Below are 13,479 nucleotides of genomic sequence, written 5' to 3' on the forward strand. Positions count from 1 at the left end.
TCACTGTAGTTCTCTGACAGCTGCAGATGAGCGGGCTGTGAACCAGCAAGCTCATGCCACTAGGCTGCAAAGGCTGTGTCGCGAGGCAGGTTAGTAATAATCTTGCATGAACTGTCATATCCTGTGAATAAAGGTATAATCCTGGAGTGCTTGTGTATACTCTGATTTAATATGTTGTAGTGTAGCATGCTATAAATAGTACTGTAGTATTAAGCAGTGTTACCCACACTGTGGTATACAGATAAAATGTGTAGGAAGTTCTGTATAACAAGAGGTTAGTCATATTGTACAACCGGGAGAGACTTAGAGAGAAAACATTTGAAAAGCTTTACACCATTTCCCTCATAGCACAGTGTACTGTGATGTTAACTGTAATAGTTTTACCACACACAGCAGGGATTGAATCCCGGGAGTGGTAGTAAGTTGTATACAAAATCATACCCCACAGCTGTACAGAATTTGTGAGAATGTTCAGATAGAAAGATGTATGCATAATTAGACCCAACAACCATACAGAGTTTGCTAGAATGATCAGATAGTAAGCTGTAAGCATAATCATAACCATCAACTGTACAGACTGCATCAGAATGTTCAGACAGTAAGCTGTATGCATAATTAGATAGACCCAACAACTGTACAGATTTTGCTAGAATGTTCAGATAGTAAGCTGTATGCATATTTATACCCCTCAACTGTTCCGATCTGCCCAGCATGTGCAGATAAATGGCCCAAATCTGCTGCCTGGTACCCTGTTCCCCTGAGAAATCAATGTGATGAGCCAAGAAATATAGGCAGCCTGTGATGACATATAACCGATAGTCAAACCTGTACGTAGTCAGAGAATGTATATGAAAACAAACCTGTCATTGTAGCATCACAACCAAGGTGTATGAGAGCAATTCTCATAATATGTCACATTAACACCTGTATCCTATCAAGCCTCAACCAGAGTGTATGCAATAACAGATTGAGGTGTATGTGTATAATATCAACATGGAATTTGGGAGTATGTGTAGAAATTGTCAGGTAGTATTAACAAAGATCTTCCCAACAGCTATAACAGGTAAAAGGTATAGACTATACGTTAGACACAGTTCATGTATATACTAATCTACAAACATACCATTGTACAAAGTAAGGCCAATGGGTAGTGTAATAATACATGTAAGGGATAGATCACTGCAGTGACTAAGAAAGTTGTGAAAACTACAGGGATATGTCAGTTGTTAACTGAAGTCTCTCTCTTGCCCCCATCATATGTGCAACAATAACCCAATTATACACCTCAATGGGTATGTTTACTCTCCAAACTTATGTTGGGACATATGTCCTATTGGTTCACAAATATCCGCATTTGGTTCTATGCATGTGCCATGTTAAAATACACCCATATTGGTGGCCTGTTGCCATCAATAAAACCTGCATGCTGTTGTAATGGCCACTGCTGTTCCATATATGCACATGTTCTGCTCGCTATTTAACTGGTTTAAATTTGATGTCTTGGGTTAATGGGTATACCTGTGCATGCTGTTATAACTAATCCTGAATGCTGTTGGCTATTACTAACCCATATCTGTCTGTAAACTGCAACACCATAGCTCGTATGGGAAGGCCGGTCCCAGCAGACCCACCTCAGCTGACCATGGCACCGGGCACCAGCATGTCTGGGGCCCAGCCTGGGACCTCCTCCTCCATAGGCCCTGCACCACCTTTGGGTGGAACCGCTGCAGGGGATGGGGCTTGGCCCCCCCCTGGGTGCGGGGGCGGAGAGGAACCAGTCACCCTTTGTCAGGTCTGGGCCATGATGCATAGGGAGATTGATAGGATATTTCAAGACCAGCTACGCCCGCTTGAGGGCCGAGTGGTGCAATTAGAGGTTGAGCCTGCCCCTCCTTCCCAGCCCCCAGCACGGCCACCTTTGGGACTGTGAAGATGCAGTGGTGACTGCCCATGGGTGGGGACCTCAGTCCCACTGTTTCCATTTGGGGGCTCATGGGCTTGCGACTTCCAAACACCCCACCCGTCCAAGGTGTTTACCCCCACATGTGTCATATACACCTCTGTATGCATCTTGTGTGTCCTGTCTTTTAACCTACCCAACCTACCTCCCCAAATACACCTACTACCCCTCCCCAACATCCCACTCTCACCTGAAAAAACAAAAAAGGGCAATCTGTTCCCACAAAAAAATGTCACCCCATACATAGCTGTCCATTTCAAACACATGTCCGCTGGACACGTAATCTGGTCTAATTGGTATCACAATGGATTTTTGTTGTCCTCACCCCCTCTGAGGGATTTGAGTGCCCAAATGTACCTCCAAATTCTGTGTATATGCACATCTGTTGCTGTAGAAGAAATGGGCAGCTATGCTACCTGTGTTATCCTAATAACTTTTGGCTTGGTAGCATACCTCTCAACCTCTTCGAGAAAAATATCTGGACAAAGCCTACAATGATGGGGGGACAAATAGGGATGGATTTTAAATATTGCTCTTGCAAACTTAAAAAGTTGATAGAATAATTAAGCAATAACCCACACCTGGGTGTGGGTAATGCTGGATTTACCCACGGTTGATGTGGTTTGGTCATGAGGGCAAAGCCCGAGTGCCAAACAAAGACAACCATGGGTAAATCCAGCATTACCCACACCTAGAAGTGGGTTATTGCTATTATACAACATTATTTAAGAAATAAGATACTTACTTTTCTTAAATAATGGCATTGTATAATGCCTTCTTGCTGCCCTTCCGCAGCTGTCCAGTATTCTGCGGCAGTTCTGATGTACTGCACATGCGTATGGTTACACAGTACATCAGAGCTGTCTGTGGAAGCAATGGAGAAAGGAAGCTCTCCGTTGCTTTTCAAAAAGGTGTCTCGCTATGTTAAAAGAAACATAGCGAGACAGCTTTAAAAAAAGCAATGGAGAAAGGAAGACCTCCGTTGCTTTTTTTTTTAAGATATCTTGTTACATAGCAAGATAACAGCAACTTCTCCATTGCTGTCCACACGCACACAAAAAAAAGACTTATACTAATGGAAAAAGTCCAGGCGACTAAAGTATGATTTACAATGGGCATGCTGACCAATCAGTGTGCACGTTTTGGAATATTAATGGGGGGGTCATTGTTTAATAGGTTTTACATTAGCATGAATTTTCTGCCGGATGTGTAGAGTCTTAAACTCAAATGTTTTGTCATTATTTAATGACTTCAATCCTCAGCTATTTGCCAGAAAGGTACACATTTTAGGGGGAACACACCAAAAATATGAGGCAAACATCTGGGCATTCTGCAAAAATCTGTACAGCTGAGAGGTATGCTTGGTAGTGACGATTTTCCCTTTCGCCTTTGACCACATATTTTTTGTTTTCCTGATGGGTTGGGGATGTTACGAGTGTTCTCGCTCATTTTTAATTGCTGAAAGGCAATTCTGGATTGCAGGGGACATGTGTATTGAAAGAGCTCTGCTCTCAGACACACCCCCTGCGCTCGTACATGGAACCATGTCCATTTTACAGCATGGCAGTGCACCTTCATAAATATGCATGGTGCACTGCCATGCTGAATAAGAACGGTCCCTGCCATGCAGGAAGAACTTATTCCTGCACGGCTGCTTGCTGAATCCCGGGGATTGTTCCAGAAAAGTCCTACCTTGTGGAAATTTTCATATGATGTGATGTTCCATATGTCTGAGAAAAATTCACCCACTGTTAAGACTCTAACATTGCATTAAAAAAGATATGCAAATGTTATGCTCATTCGTTAGTATCCTAAGAAGACTTTCATTTCATTCTGAGAAGGTTAAAAGAGTAGCATGCATATAGTTGCCATTCAAGTGGTTGACAACTCATTTTGTTGACAATTCTGTGTGAGTCGAAAAGCACAAATGTGTGATGCACATTTCTATGAATCACATTGGGTTGAATTCAAGTTTTATATGGTATAGCTTTGCAGGAATATGCAAGAAAATGAATGTTTGACTGAAAAGGTGGTAGTCGTTAAAATGCATATGATCACGTTATATCAGATAGTGTGCATGTGTGAGTGTTCATGAGTTAGGGTTACAGTTAGGGATAGGTAAGGGAGTAGATTTATTGTTGTGCATGTTCTGTATCCTTTTATCTTGGGTAGTGGCACTGTTATAGAAAGAATTTTTGTAAGGTAAGCCACAGGGTTGGGGTTAGGGACAGAAGCAGGTTTAGGGTTAGTATTGTCATGCATTAGTAAGGTAGTGCAGGGGGATGAAGCCCCACTAACCACTCATGGTGCAGTTGTTCTTTGAAGAACTCTATTTCACTATTCTAGTCCTAGCGGTAAGTTCCAGGGAAGTTCAAGTGGCTAATTAACATTAGCCACACCCCAGGACTGCTGGCATGACCAGTATACTACTACAAACTGGAGTCCCCTTACTGCAGTACCTCTGTACCAGCCTCTGACTCAGAAATGCATACCGCAGTGAGGAAAAATGCCCAAAACAGGTTTATGCATTACAGTACAGGTTTCTGAATCTTGGCCTATGAGTTCTGTCAAAAGAAAACAACTTGACTGAGGACTACAGATGTTAAAATAATTTAAAAAGATGTAGACATTTCATACATTATGCCATTTTCCAAGAACAAAATATGGGATGCCAACAACACCTGCATATTGCCAGTAAAAATAGTAATATACGTTACAGTTTTGAAGTATTTCTTATGACTAGAATGGAGAGTGAAGCTCCAGGAGTAGTCTAAGGACATGGTCATGTGACTCATGTCCTGTTTATCTAATGGCTGGCAAGAATACCACTCACCTATTTTTGTATACAGACTATATAGTTTACTGTATTGTGATAGCATGAGTACAAATACAATTTCACTACAGCTTCAGTCCTCTATTTACTGCTGCAGAGATTCTTTTCCTGACTGACACTGAATGCCAACCGATTCTCATGTTCTAATGGGTGACTAAAAAAACTTTCTTCACAGCCTTTTCTCACTGCATTTTCTTTAATCATTTATTCATTGGGTTATTTATTTAGTTTTGATTTATTTAGTTGCTAATTGACGGACTGAGCATTTCTTAACTGGTTTGTGCATACTTCATCTCTATTGATTTAAACTACATATATGTATTTGATTACCAGATGTGTATATACTTTTTTATTGCTTCTTTAAATGTAGCTGAACTCTTTATAGTACTATAATACTTTGTATTTAGTTGTTTTGTTTTTTTTTATGTATTTTTGCCTGTACTTTGTATATGCCCATTGGGCCCAGGTCATAGCTTAGAAGGATTCTTAAACCAGCCCACCTATGCAATTAACAAATTAAAAATAAACTAATGAATTAAGTTCAACTGGGACATTGGCATTTTTACTGAAACCTCAGAAGCAAAAACTACAAGTTAAAGCAAATATGGTTACTCAGAAATACAAACTTCATACATGAATCATGAGCAGTACACGTACAGTAATACATGACAGGAAGAAGTGCTATAATGCAGTATGAAAACTTACAGTATACAGCTAATATACAGTAAAACAAAGATACAACAGAAAAGATAATACTAAACATGTTTACTATTAGTATAAATGTCAGTGCAAATACAAATGTACGTAGTAAGAGACTGTAAAGGACAAAGGCATCAGACTGAAGTGTATGACAAGGACTGCGACGAAGATAGGAAGATACAGGATGGAGAAGAACAAAGTTAGACTAAAGAAAGGGAATGTAAAGTGGTAGGAGATTATGAAGTGTGAGGATAATAAAGGAATGGAAAAACTAGAGAAAGGACCAAGGAACAGAGGGAAAATTAATACACTCAGAGGTGAGCCAAAAGCTCAGAGGAGAAAGGAAATGAGAAGCTGTTAGCTGGGATATGGAAGAGGGGCACACAGAACAAGCGGAGCAGTTAAGTAAGGAGGGCTACCGAGAGAACACTACAGTGGAAGGACAGACATGAGCAGCTACAAACAGGTACATGTACTGACTCCACAATCCATTTCTTTCTTTGTTATAAAACATGCTGAATAAAAAAGTTTACTGTCTAATAGTGTTCAAAACTATCAATACATTCTTCAAGAAATGTTCTTGAGAAGGTCATCCAGTATAGTGTTCTAAAATGTTTGGAAGCTTGCCTACCTGCAATGAACACTTCTTGGAAGCATGGTATAAAGATCTAGGTTACTGAATACATTTTATTATACAGTAATTTACACAACTGTAAACAAGTTACATTCTGCGAACAGTGCTCTGATTCTAACAGTCTCCACCTAAATACTGTTAAGTGTGACCAAAGTCACAGGCCACCCTGATAACAGTCATTTATGAATGGTGTCTAAACATATCATAAGAAAAAATAGTGAAGTATAACAATTGAAGATTAATAAATACTTACCTTTTGTTTGCAATTACATATATGCAGGGATTATAAAATGTGGAGGACTTGGCAAAAAGCGGTGCTATGATAGCCATGGCTGGTGGGATGTGTGAGGGAGTCCCAAAAGCTGACCACAGGCATACAATGGAATATGGTGACCATGCCACAAGAAACATTACAATCATCACAACAGACATCTGCAAAATATGTAATAGATCATTAGTAATCAGAAGATGTGTAGTGGTGTAAATCATTTATTTTTAGACTTCTGTTTGAGCTGTTTTCTTATATTATTGAATATAGTTATAATGTACAAAAGTAAGCTGAACAGATTTTTGCTCACTATGTAAAACATTTAGAAGTGCCACATGGAAGCAATATTGTAATATCAAAACTGTTAGGAAATAATAGTAAAATGTCAACATAACAATAGATTCTATGGCACTTGCAATGGAGAAGGGGACCAAAGAAAGAATATTACTAAAGGTTATTTTTCACCTTGTTTGAGAATCTGTGATTTCACTATAGCAGCATCCTTCATGTGTGTTGACTTTTGAACCAGAAGTGAATGAAGCCTATTTTACCTGTCTTTTTCCCCATTTTCTGTCAAGTTATTGTTCCTTTTTATCTATAATGTATTCATTTCAGATTTATTTTGGTTTCTTTTTATCAACTGTTGTTCTTATTTATGAGCTTTTTTGCAACGAAGTGCAATTAAACTATTCATCTTTTTATTTATGTAGCTATTTTAAATATCTTAAGAGCTGAAAATCCATAAAAGAGCATTTTAACTAGTGAAAGTACCCCAACTCCTCAATTCTTTGTTATGATACAGATCTTCCTAAATATACTTACTTTATCACAAAATCATCCTCTTATATCCTTCCTTCCCATCTCCTACATACAATCCACCTTCTCTTTTCTTCACATTATTATGCTGTTTTTCATTATTCCTTTTTTCATAGCACTTTACCAAAAGTATCTTCCTCTTAAAATCAATCCTTTCCATCTTCTACATACAAATCACCTTCTCTTTTCTCTTCATTAATAAGCTGTTTTTCACTATGTGTTTTTCCTCGTTGCATCCATTCTCCCCCACACAATCTACCATCCAGTTTCTATATATTAGTGCTTTTTCTCACTATACAATATTCTTCATTCCACCATTCCTCTACCTATTCAGTTCTCCCACATCATGTTTTCATATTTGTCTTCCTACCTGTCTTCCTAATTTTCCTATACTAGCCAGTAAAAAAAAAAACAGTTCCCTATACTAATCTGGTATGTCCAAGGGTCAGTTTCAGGGTTACACTCCAGTCCAGCTGGTGAGTCTGGGAATTTTGAGGCAATGTTACAATTGCCTTATGTACACAGACAACCCTCTCCTCCTTCCAACAAACTCTAGTACATGTGAGAGATGCAGTTACACAGCCAAACTGGAGGCAGAGCTCTCTCAACCCAAGACTGGCACAGTCAGTCAGGAGGAAAAGGTAACCACCCACACCACAAATCCAGTCTCACACAGACCTATTGCATCTGCATACCCAACACATAAACACACAAAAACATACTCGGAGGCTCTAAATAAATATCTGCCTAAACAGCAAAGACCTCCTAAGCAGATATCCAAGCAACAGCCACCCCTCAACAATACCCACAAATCACATATCTCACAAAATCAGTGTGCCTCACAGTCACAGCCCATAAGGCCAAACAACACACCAAATACACTTGTTATAGGGGAATCTATTGTCCAGCACACTGACATCCCACTCACCAGACTGAACAAGGAGAAGGTCACTGTAAGCTGCCTGTCAGGTGCCAGGATCTGCCACATAATGCAAGTACTCAGGTCACTCCAAAGCAAGTACAAGTATGACTCCATCATTGTCCATGCTGGTGTGAATGATCTGAGACGTACCACCCTGGACTACATGAAAAGATACATAGAGGAGCTCTCTGACCATGTAGCCCAGGCTGGTATGTCCCTGACCTTGAGTAGCATCTTGCCCTCACCAAGAATGATGCCACAGTATAAAGACAAAATGATCAGTTTCAACAACTGGCTAAAGTATTGGTGTCATTCAAAGGGGATCCAGTGTCTGTCAGCCTGGGATGACATGCTGAACAAGCCACGTTGCTTCACTAGGGATGGCTTGCACCTGTCACCCTTAGGCTTTCGTATATTGGCCACCCCCATAGTGCCTTTTTTAGGCAAGGCTCAAAGGACAAACCCACCTCCATAGACAACCCAAAGATAAAAAAACTAAAGGTAATGCTACTCAATGCCAGAAGTCTAAACCTCAAGATGCACGCACTCGAGACTCTCCTCAGTATGGAGAAAATCAATGTCTGTGCAGTAACAGAAACCTGGTTCAAGGTTCCTGAGAGCACCCCAGCACTACCAGGTTATAACTCATACCATGCGTTTCGGCCCCAAAACTCGGACCGAAGCACAAAAGGAGGGGGAGTATCTATATTCATCAAAGATACCTACACCTCCAGGTTAGTGGCACTGCACGAAGCATCGGAAACCATCCATGTGCAACTAACAGCGGGCAAAACTACCTTTCAGTTTGTAGCCTGCTACAGAACACCCTCCCTATTACAGGAACCCCACTTGGCATTCCTGAGAACACTGGAGAATATGAAGGTCTCTCCAAACACTATGTTATTGGGTGACTTCAACTACCCAAACATTGACTGGGAAAACTACTCAAGCCCAAACACCCTCGCCCAACGGTTCCTTGAATTTATAAACTCTAACGCAATGGAACAACTGGTCACCACTCCCACAAGAGGGAACAACATATTGGACCTGGTCATCACCAACATGGGGACTCTATGTTCCACACCAGAGGTAAACCCCTCATTGGTAAGATCAGACCATAAACAAATTTCCCTGGACATCCATATCCCATCCCCACCCCCAGCCAAGGAAATCACTGTAAAGAATTTCTCCAAAGCCAACTTTGCACTTCTCAAGACTGAGGTGGAATCCTTCAAAGCCCCTGGGCCAGAGGATAATACAGCCCAATCCGCAGAATCCTTTACAAATGCATTCTATGAGCACCTGCAGGAATGCATGGATCGTGCTATCCCAAATAAAACCAAGACTCACTCCTCCAAAAACAGGAGACTGGTCTGGTGGACCACGGCCATATATAAGCTATACAACAGAAGGAGGAAGCTACTACATGACAGAGCAAAATCCCAAAAAGGGAAGGCATCTCTGATCAGTATTAGCAAGAAACTTCGATCCCTCATAAAATCATCAAAGGCCAGTTTCGAAAGAAAAATTGCCCTAGACACTAAAGATAATCACAAGGCCTTCTTTAGTTATGTCAGAAACATGGGCGGAAACTCCCAGATATGCTCTGAATTGTTGCATAACGGTCCAAAATATACCGAACCTACAGACATAGCCAACATCCTGGCAGACAGATTCAGCGCAAACTTCTCCCCCCTTCCCCCCCAAAGGAGCAAACGCCTATCTCAACTGAATGTAACCTCCCTGACATCACAGATGCACAGGTTAAAGCTGCCCTCTCCAAAGCAAAAAACACAGCATCTATGGGAATGGACGGTGTCCCAGGCTGTGTCTTACATGAGCTCCAAGAAGAACTGAACCCTCACATTAAGTCACTGTTCAAACTCAGCCTTACTACAGGATATGTATCCAAAGAATGGCGTACAGCTACAGTGGTCCCACTCCACAAAGGTGGTGCCACAATGGACCCCGGAAACTATCGCCCACATAAGCCTGACTAGTCTGGTCTGTAAAGCTATGGAGCGTATTATCATGGAACTCATAAACAAAGACATTGGGAGCCTCCAGACACTGGACCCTACCCAATTCGGCTTTGTTAAGGGCAGATCTTGCCTCTTAAACCTAGTTGATTTCTTTGAAACAGTTACCAAAGCCATAGATGAGGGCAAGGTAGTCCACACAGCCTATCTGGACCTTGCAAAAGCCTTCGACACAATACCCCACTCGGGCATCATAAATAAGCTTACCAGCTTAAATATCAACCCCTATATCACAAGATGGGCTGCAAACTGGCTCAGAGATAGAACCCACATGGTCCGAATTGCAGGTGCCGTGTCCGAATCCAAACCAGTTACAAGTGGCGTCCCACAGGGCTCAGTTCTGGGACCTCTCTTGTTCGGTATATACTTCTCTGAGGTTCAGGCTAACATGGGGGGATTATGGCTGACAAAGTTCGCAGATGACTGCAAACTGGGGCCATAATCGAATCTCCAGCTGACACAAGCATCCTCCAAAAGAGTCTCACAGAGACGGATGCTTGGTGCCAGAACCACGGCCTCAAGCTAAATGCTAAAAAGTGCATAGTCATCCCCTTTGGAAAAAACAAGGTGCCCACAAATTACCACATAGGTGGTAATCCATTAAGTACGGAAGAAGTAATTAGAGATTTGGGGACCAACATAGATAGTAATCTCTCCTTTGATAATCACGTTGCCAAAGTGGTTAGAAAGACCTTCTATATAGCCCACCTTATCACGAAAGGGTTCGCATCTATATCAATAGAGGTCATTGTACCCCTCTACTCATCACTCATCAGGCCCATAATTGAATACAATGCCCCTTTTGGGATGTACCTTACCCGACACCTGCAGCAACTGGAGAGACCCCAAAAGTACCTCACCAAGAGGATCATGGGCTACAAACAGATGTCCTATGCAGCTCGACTAAAGAAACTCCAGCTCTATTCAGTTGCTTACCACCTACTCAGAGGCGATCTATGCCTGACGTACAAAGCCATGTCAAACCCAGAATTAATGGACATGCTCCACCTCAAAAAATCCAAGTCCCTTAGAGTTACATGCTCCAGGGACCTAAACCTCAGCACAAAAATAAATAGGACATGCTGGAGGGACAGATTTATTTCCCAGAGGCTCCCCTCACTCTGGAATAGAATCCCAATTCATGTTAGACATAGCCCCTCGCTGACCCCCTTCAAGCGAAATTTGGACACGTGGATGGGAAATCGCAAATTCACCCCTGGGATCTCTCCTGTGTCCCTGCCAGACAGAGGCACAGTAAACTAATCTTAAAAGGGTACCTTCTGTGACCTACTTTACAGAGGCACAGTAGGCTAATCTAATAGGGAGGCGGAAGCCAAATACACTCTGGCTAGGCTTATAAATGCCCTAGGGCAGATAGCCTAGTATCTATCTACCTATGAACCTACACCTGTCTCACCTTCTCATCAACAGTTATGATAGGGACTGTTCTATGTTTTACACTTGTAACAATAACCATAATACTAAATCTTCCTATTACAACTACCACAGTACACATTTTAGTCTCTCAACTGTATGTGATTCCTTTTTTCATTTCTGCTTATTATAAATATATTGCTTTTACTGTTTATACTGGCATATGGTTTTATAGTTATTTGTGGTGCTTTTCTCCCTGGGACTTTGTTAAAATTAGGCTAACAGTTTAGTCAGATTATCCCAGTTAAATGGAAATAAATAACGAACATAAATAAACAAATAGAACTGCCATTATCTAGAGAAGAATGCAAACAAAAACACATCCAGAATGAAAATCTTTTACATTTTGCCTCTCTTAAACACATCTTTTATATTTGACTGAGTTCAGTAGTCAAGTATTTACACTCAATAAGTTATTATCATCATCAACCCCCTTTAGCACATTTGTTCATGGGGTTGGACAGAAGCAAAGGTAGGTCATCTGGCACACTGTGCAGTTCCCCAAACTGGAACCATCTCCCATATGTAATGCAGAGTACTAAAAAATAAAGGTCTTTCCAAACTTGAAAAAAAAAACACCTCTATAATCTAGTAAATGTATCAGCTTTCTTCAGTTACCATAACACACTGATACACTGACTGCTTCAGCTGTGACTGCCCACAATATCCTCACAGCTTCATAGATTAATACTGGTGCTACACTAGTACATTAGGACACCAAATGTCTGCTAAGAACTTACACCTGTAATAGCCATGCCTTTACCCTACCCTAGTTATGGCTCTTGGTCAGGGTGTCACATCAACTGTCTCCATTTCTCTCTATTCAAAGCCACTGTCTTCCTTATTCAGCAGTAATGCCCACCTGTCTCAGGTCTTCTCTCATGCAATCTATTCCTGGCCTAGTTAGATGTCCTTGTCCCCTCTTGCCTTCTTCCTGTCTGTAACAAATTTGCTTTACCAAATTGTCTTCTGCTTTCCTGCATATGTGACTGAACCACTGTAATCTGTACTTCTGGATCTTCTCTGTAAGTAGGGCTACTTTTTTTTTTTTTTGCATCTTCAAGAAGTTTGAAAATTACATTTAATAAAACTTCTTTCAAAATAAAGTGTAAATATTGTCAGAATATATCATTGCCTAGAAACTTTGGCCAAGAGACCGACCAATAAGCTACTTATGGAAAGAAAGTCTTGTTAGGTAACCTGTAGTTTTGATGGGGCTTATGGATTTAAAAGGACTAAAGATGGTGTCCACCAAGGTAACAGCTGGGTGCAGCCTTAGCATTAAATAGGCATTGGTGTTGCACAGGGGAGTATTCAACTACCAGGAAATATGGCCAGAAAGAAACTAATATAGGTGAGCAGAACACAAATGTCATGCATACTCTTACAGCAAATAGATATTTTGACATTGTTACATAGAACATTATTTAAAAAAGGTCAGTCTCCTGGCAACACTGAAACAGTGAAAAGAGATTCTTCCTCCCAGTACAATCCAAACAAAAACTGATATGTATTACAGACTGGTTGAGCGCTTGAGAAAAAAACAATATAATAATATTCCAAAGATGCCACAAAAAAAAATGCTTCTTTCTCTTTGTTTTACACTGGAACACAGACTGCCCCCTGCATGATGCAACCTATATTCCTGATTAAGGCATATAATGCAGGTTGTTCTGTGTTGCTGGATTTTTCATCAGCATAGTAGTGAGAGCTTCTTTTACAAGCTTCAGGTATCCTAGCCAGATATCTGCAGGAAGTCAAATGTTGTAGCAGTAGTAGTTTCCAAAGTACAATGTATATTTTTAGTATACCACACTCGTCATCTTTCTCATTCCATGACCAGATGACAACAAAGCACAATGGTACCCCTCATA

The 13,479-nt window shown here is 40.9% G+C and overlaps 1 protein-coding gene across 1 annotated transcript in view; it reads right to left on the bottom strand.

The window, feature by feature from the left end:
* RRH (retinal pigment epithelium-derived rhodopsin homolog) overlaps positions 1 to 13,479 on the bottom strand; it is a 341,638-nt gene that overhangs the window by 54,802 nt on the left and 273,357 nt on the right. Inside the window, exon 6 of the mRNA XM_044062132.1 lies at positions 6,380 to 6,558. Coding sequence (XP_043918067.1) covers positions 6,380 to 6,558 — 179 coding nt within the window. The remainder of the gene's footprint in view (positions 1 to 6,379; positions 6,559 to 13,479) is intronic.

Source organism: Protopterus annectens, chromosome 2.part1 (assembly GCF_019279795.1).
Source record: "Protopterus annectens isolate FY-2018-M chromosome 2.part1, PAN1.0, whole genome shotgun sequence".
Lineage (NCBI taxonomy): Eukaryota > Metazoa > Chordata > Ceratodontiformes > Protopteridae > Protopterus > Protopterus annectens.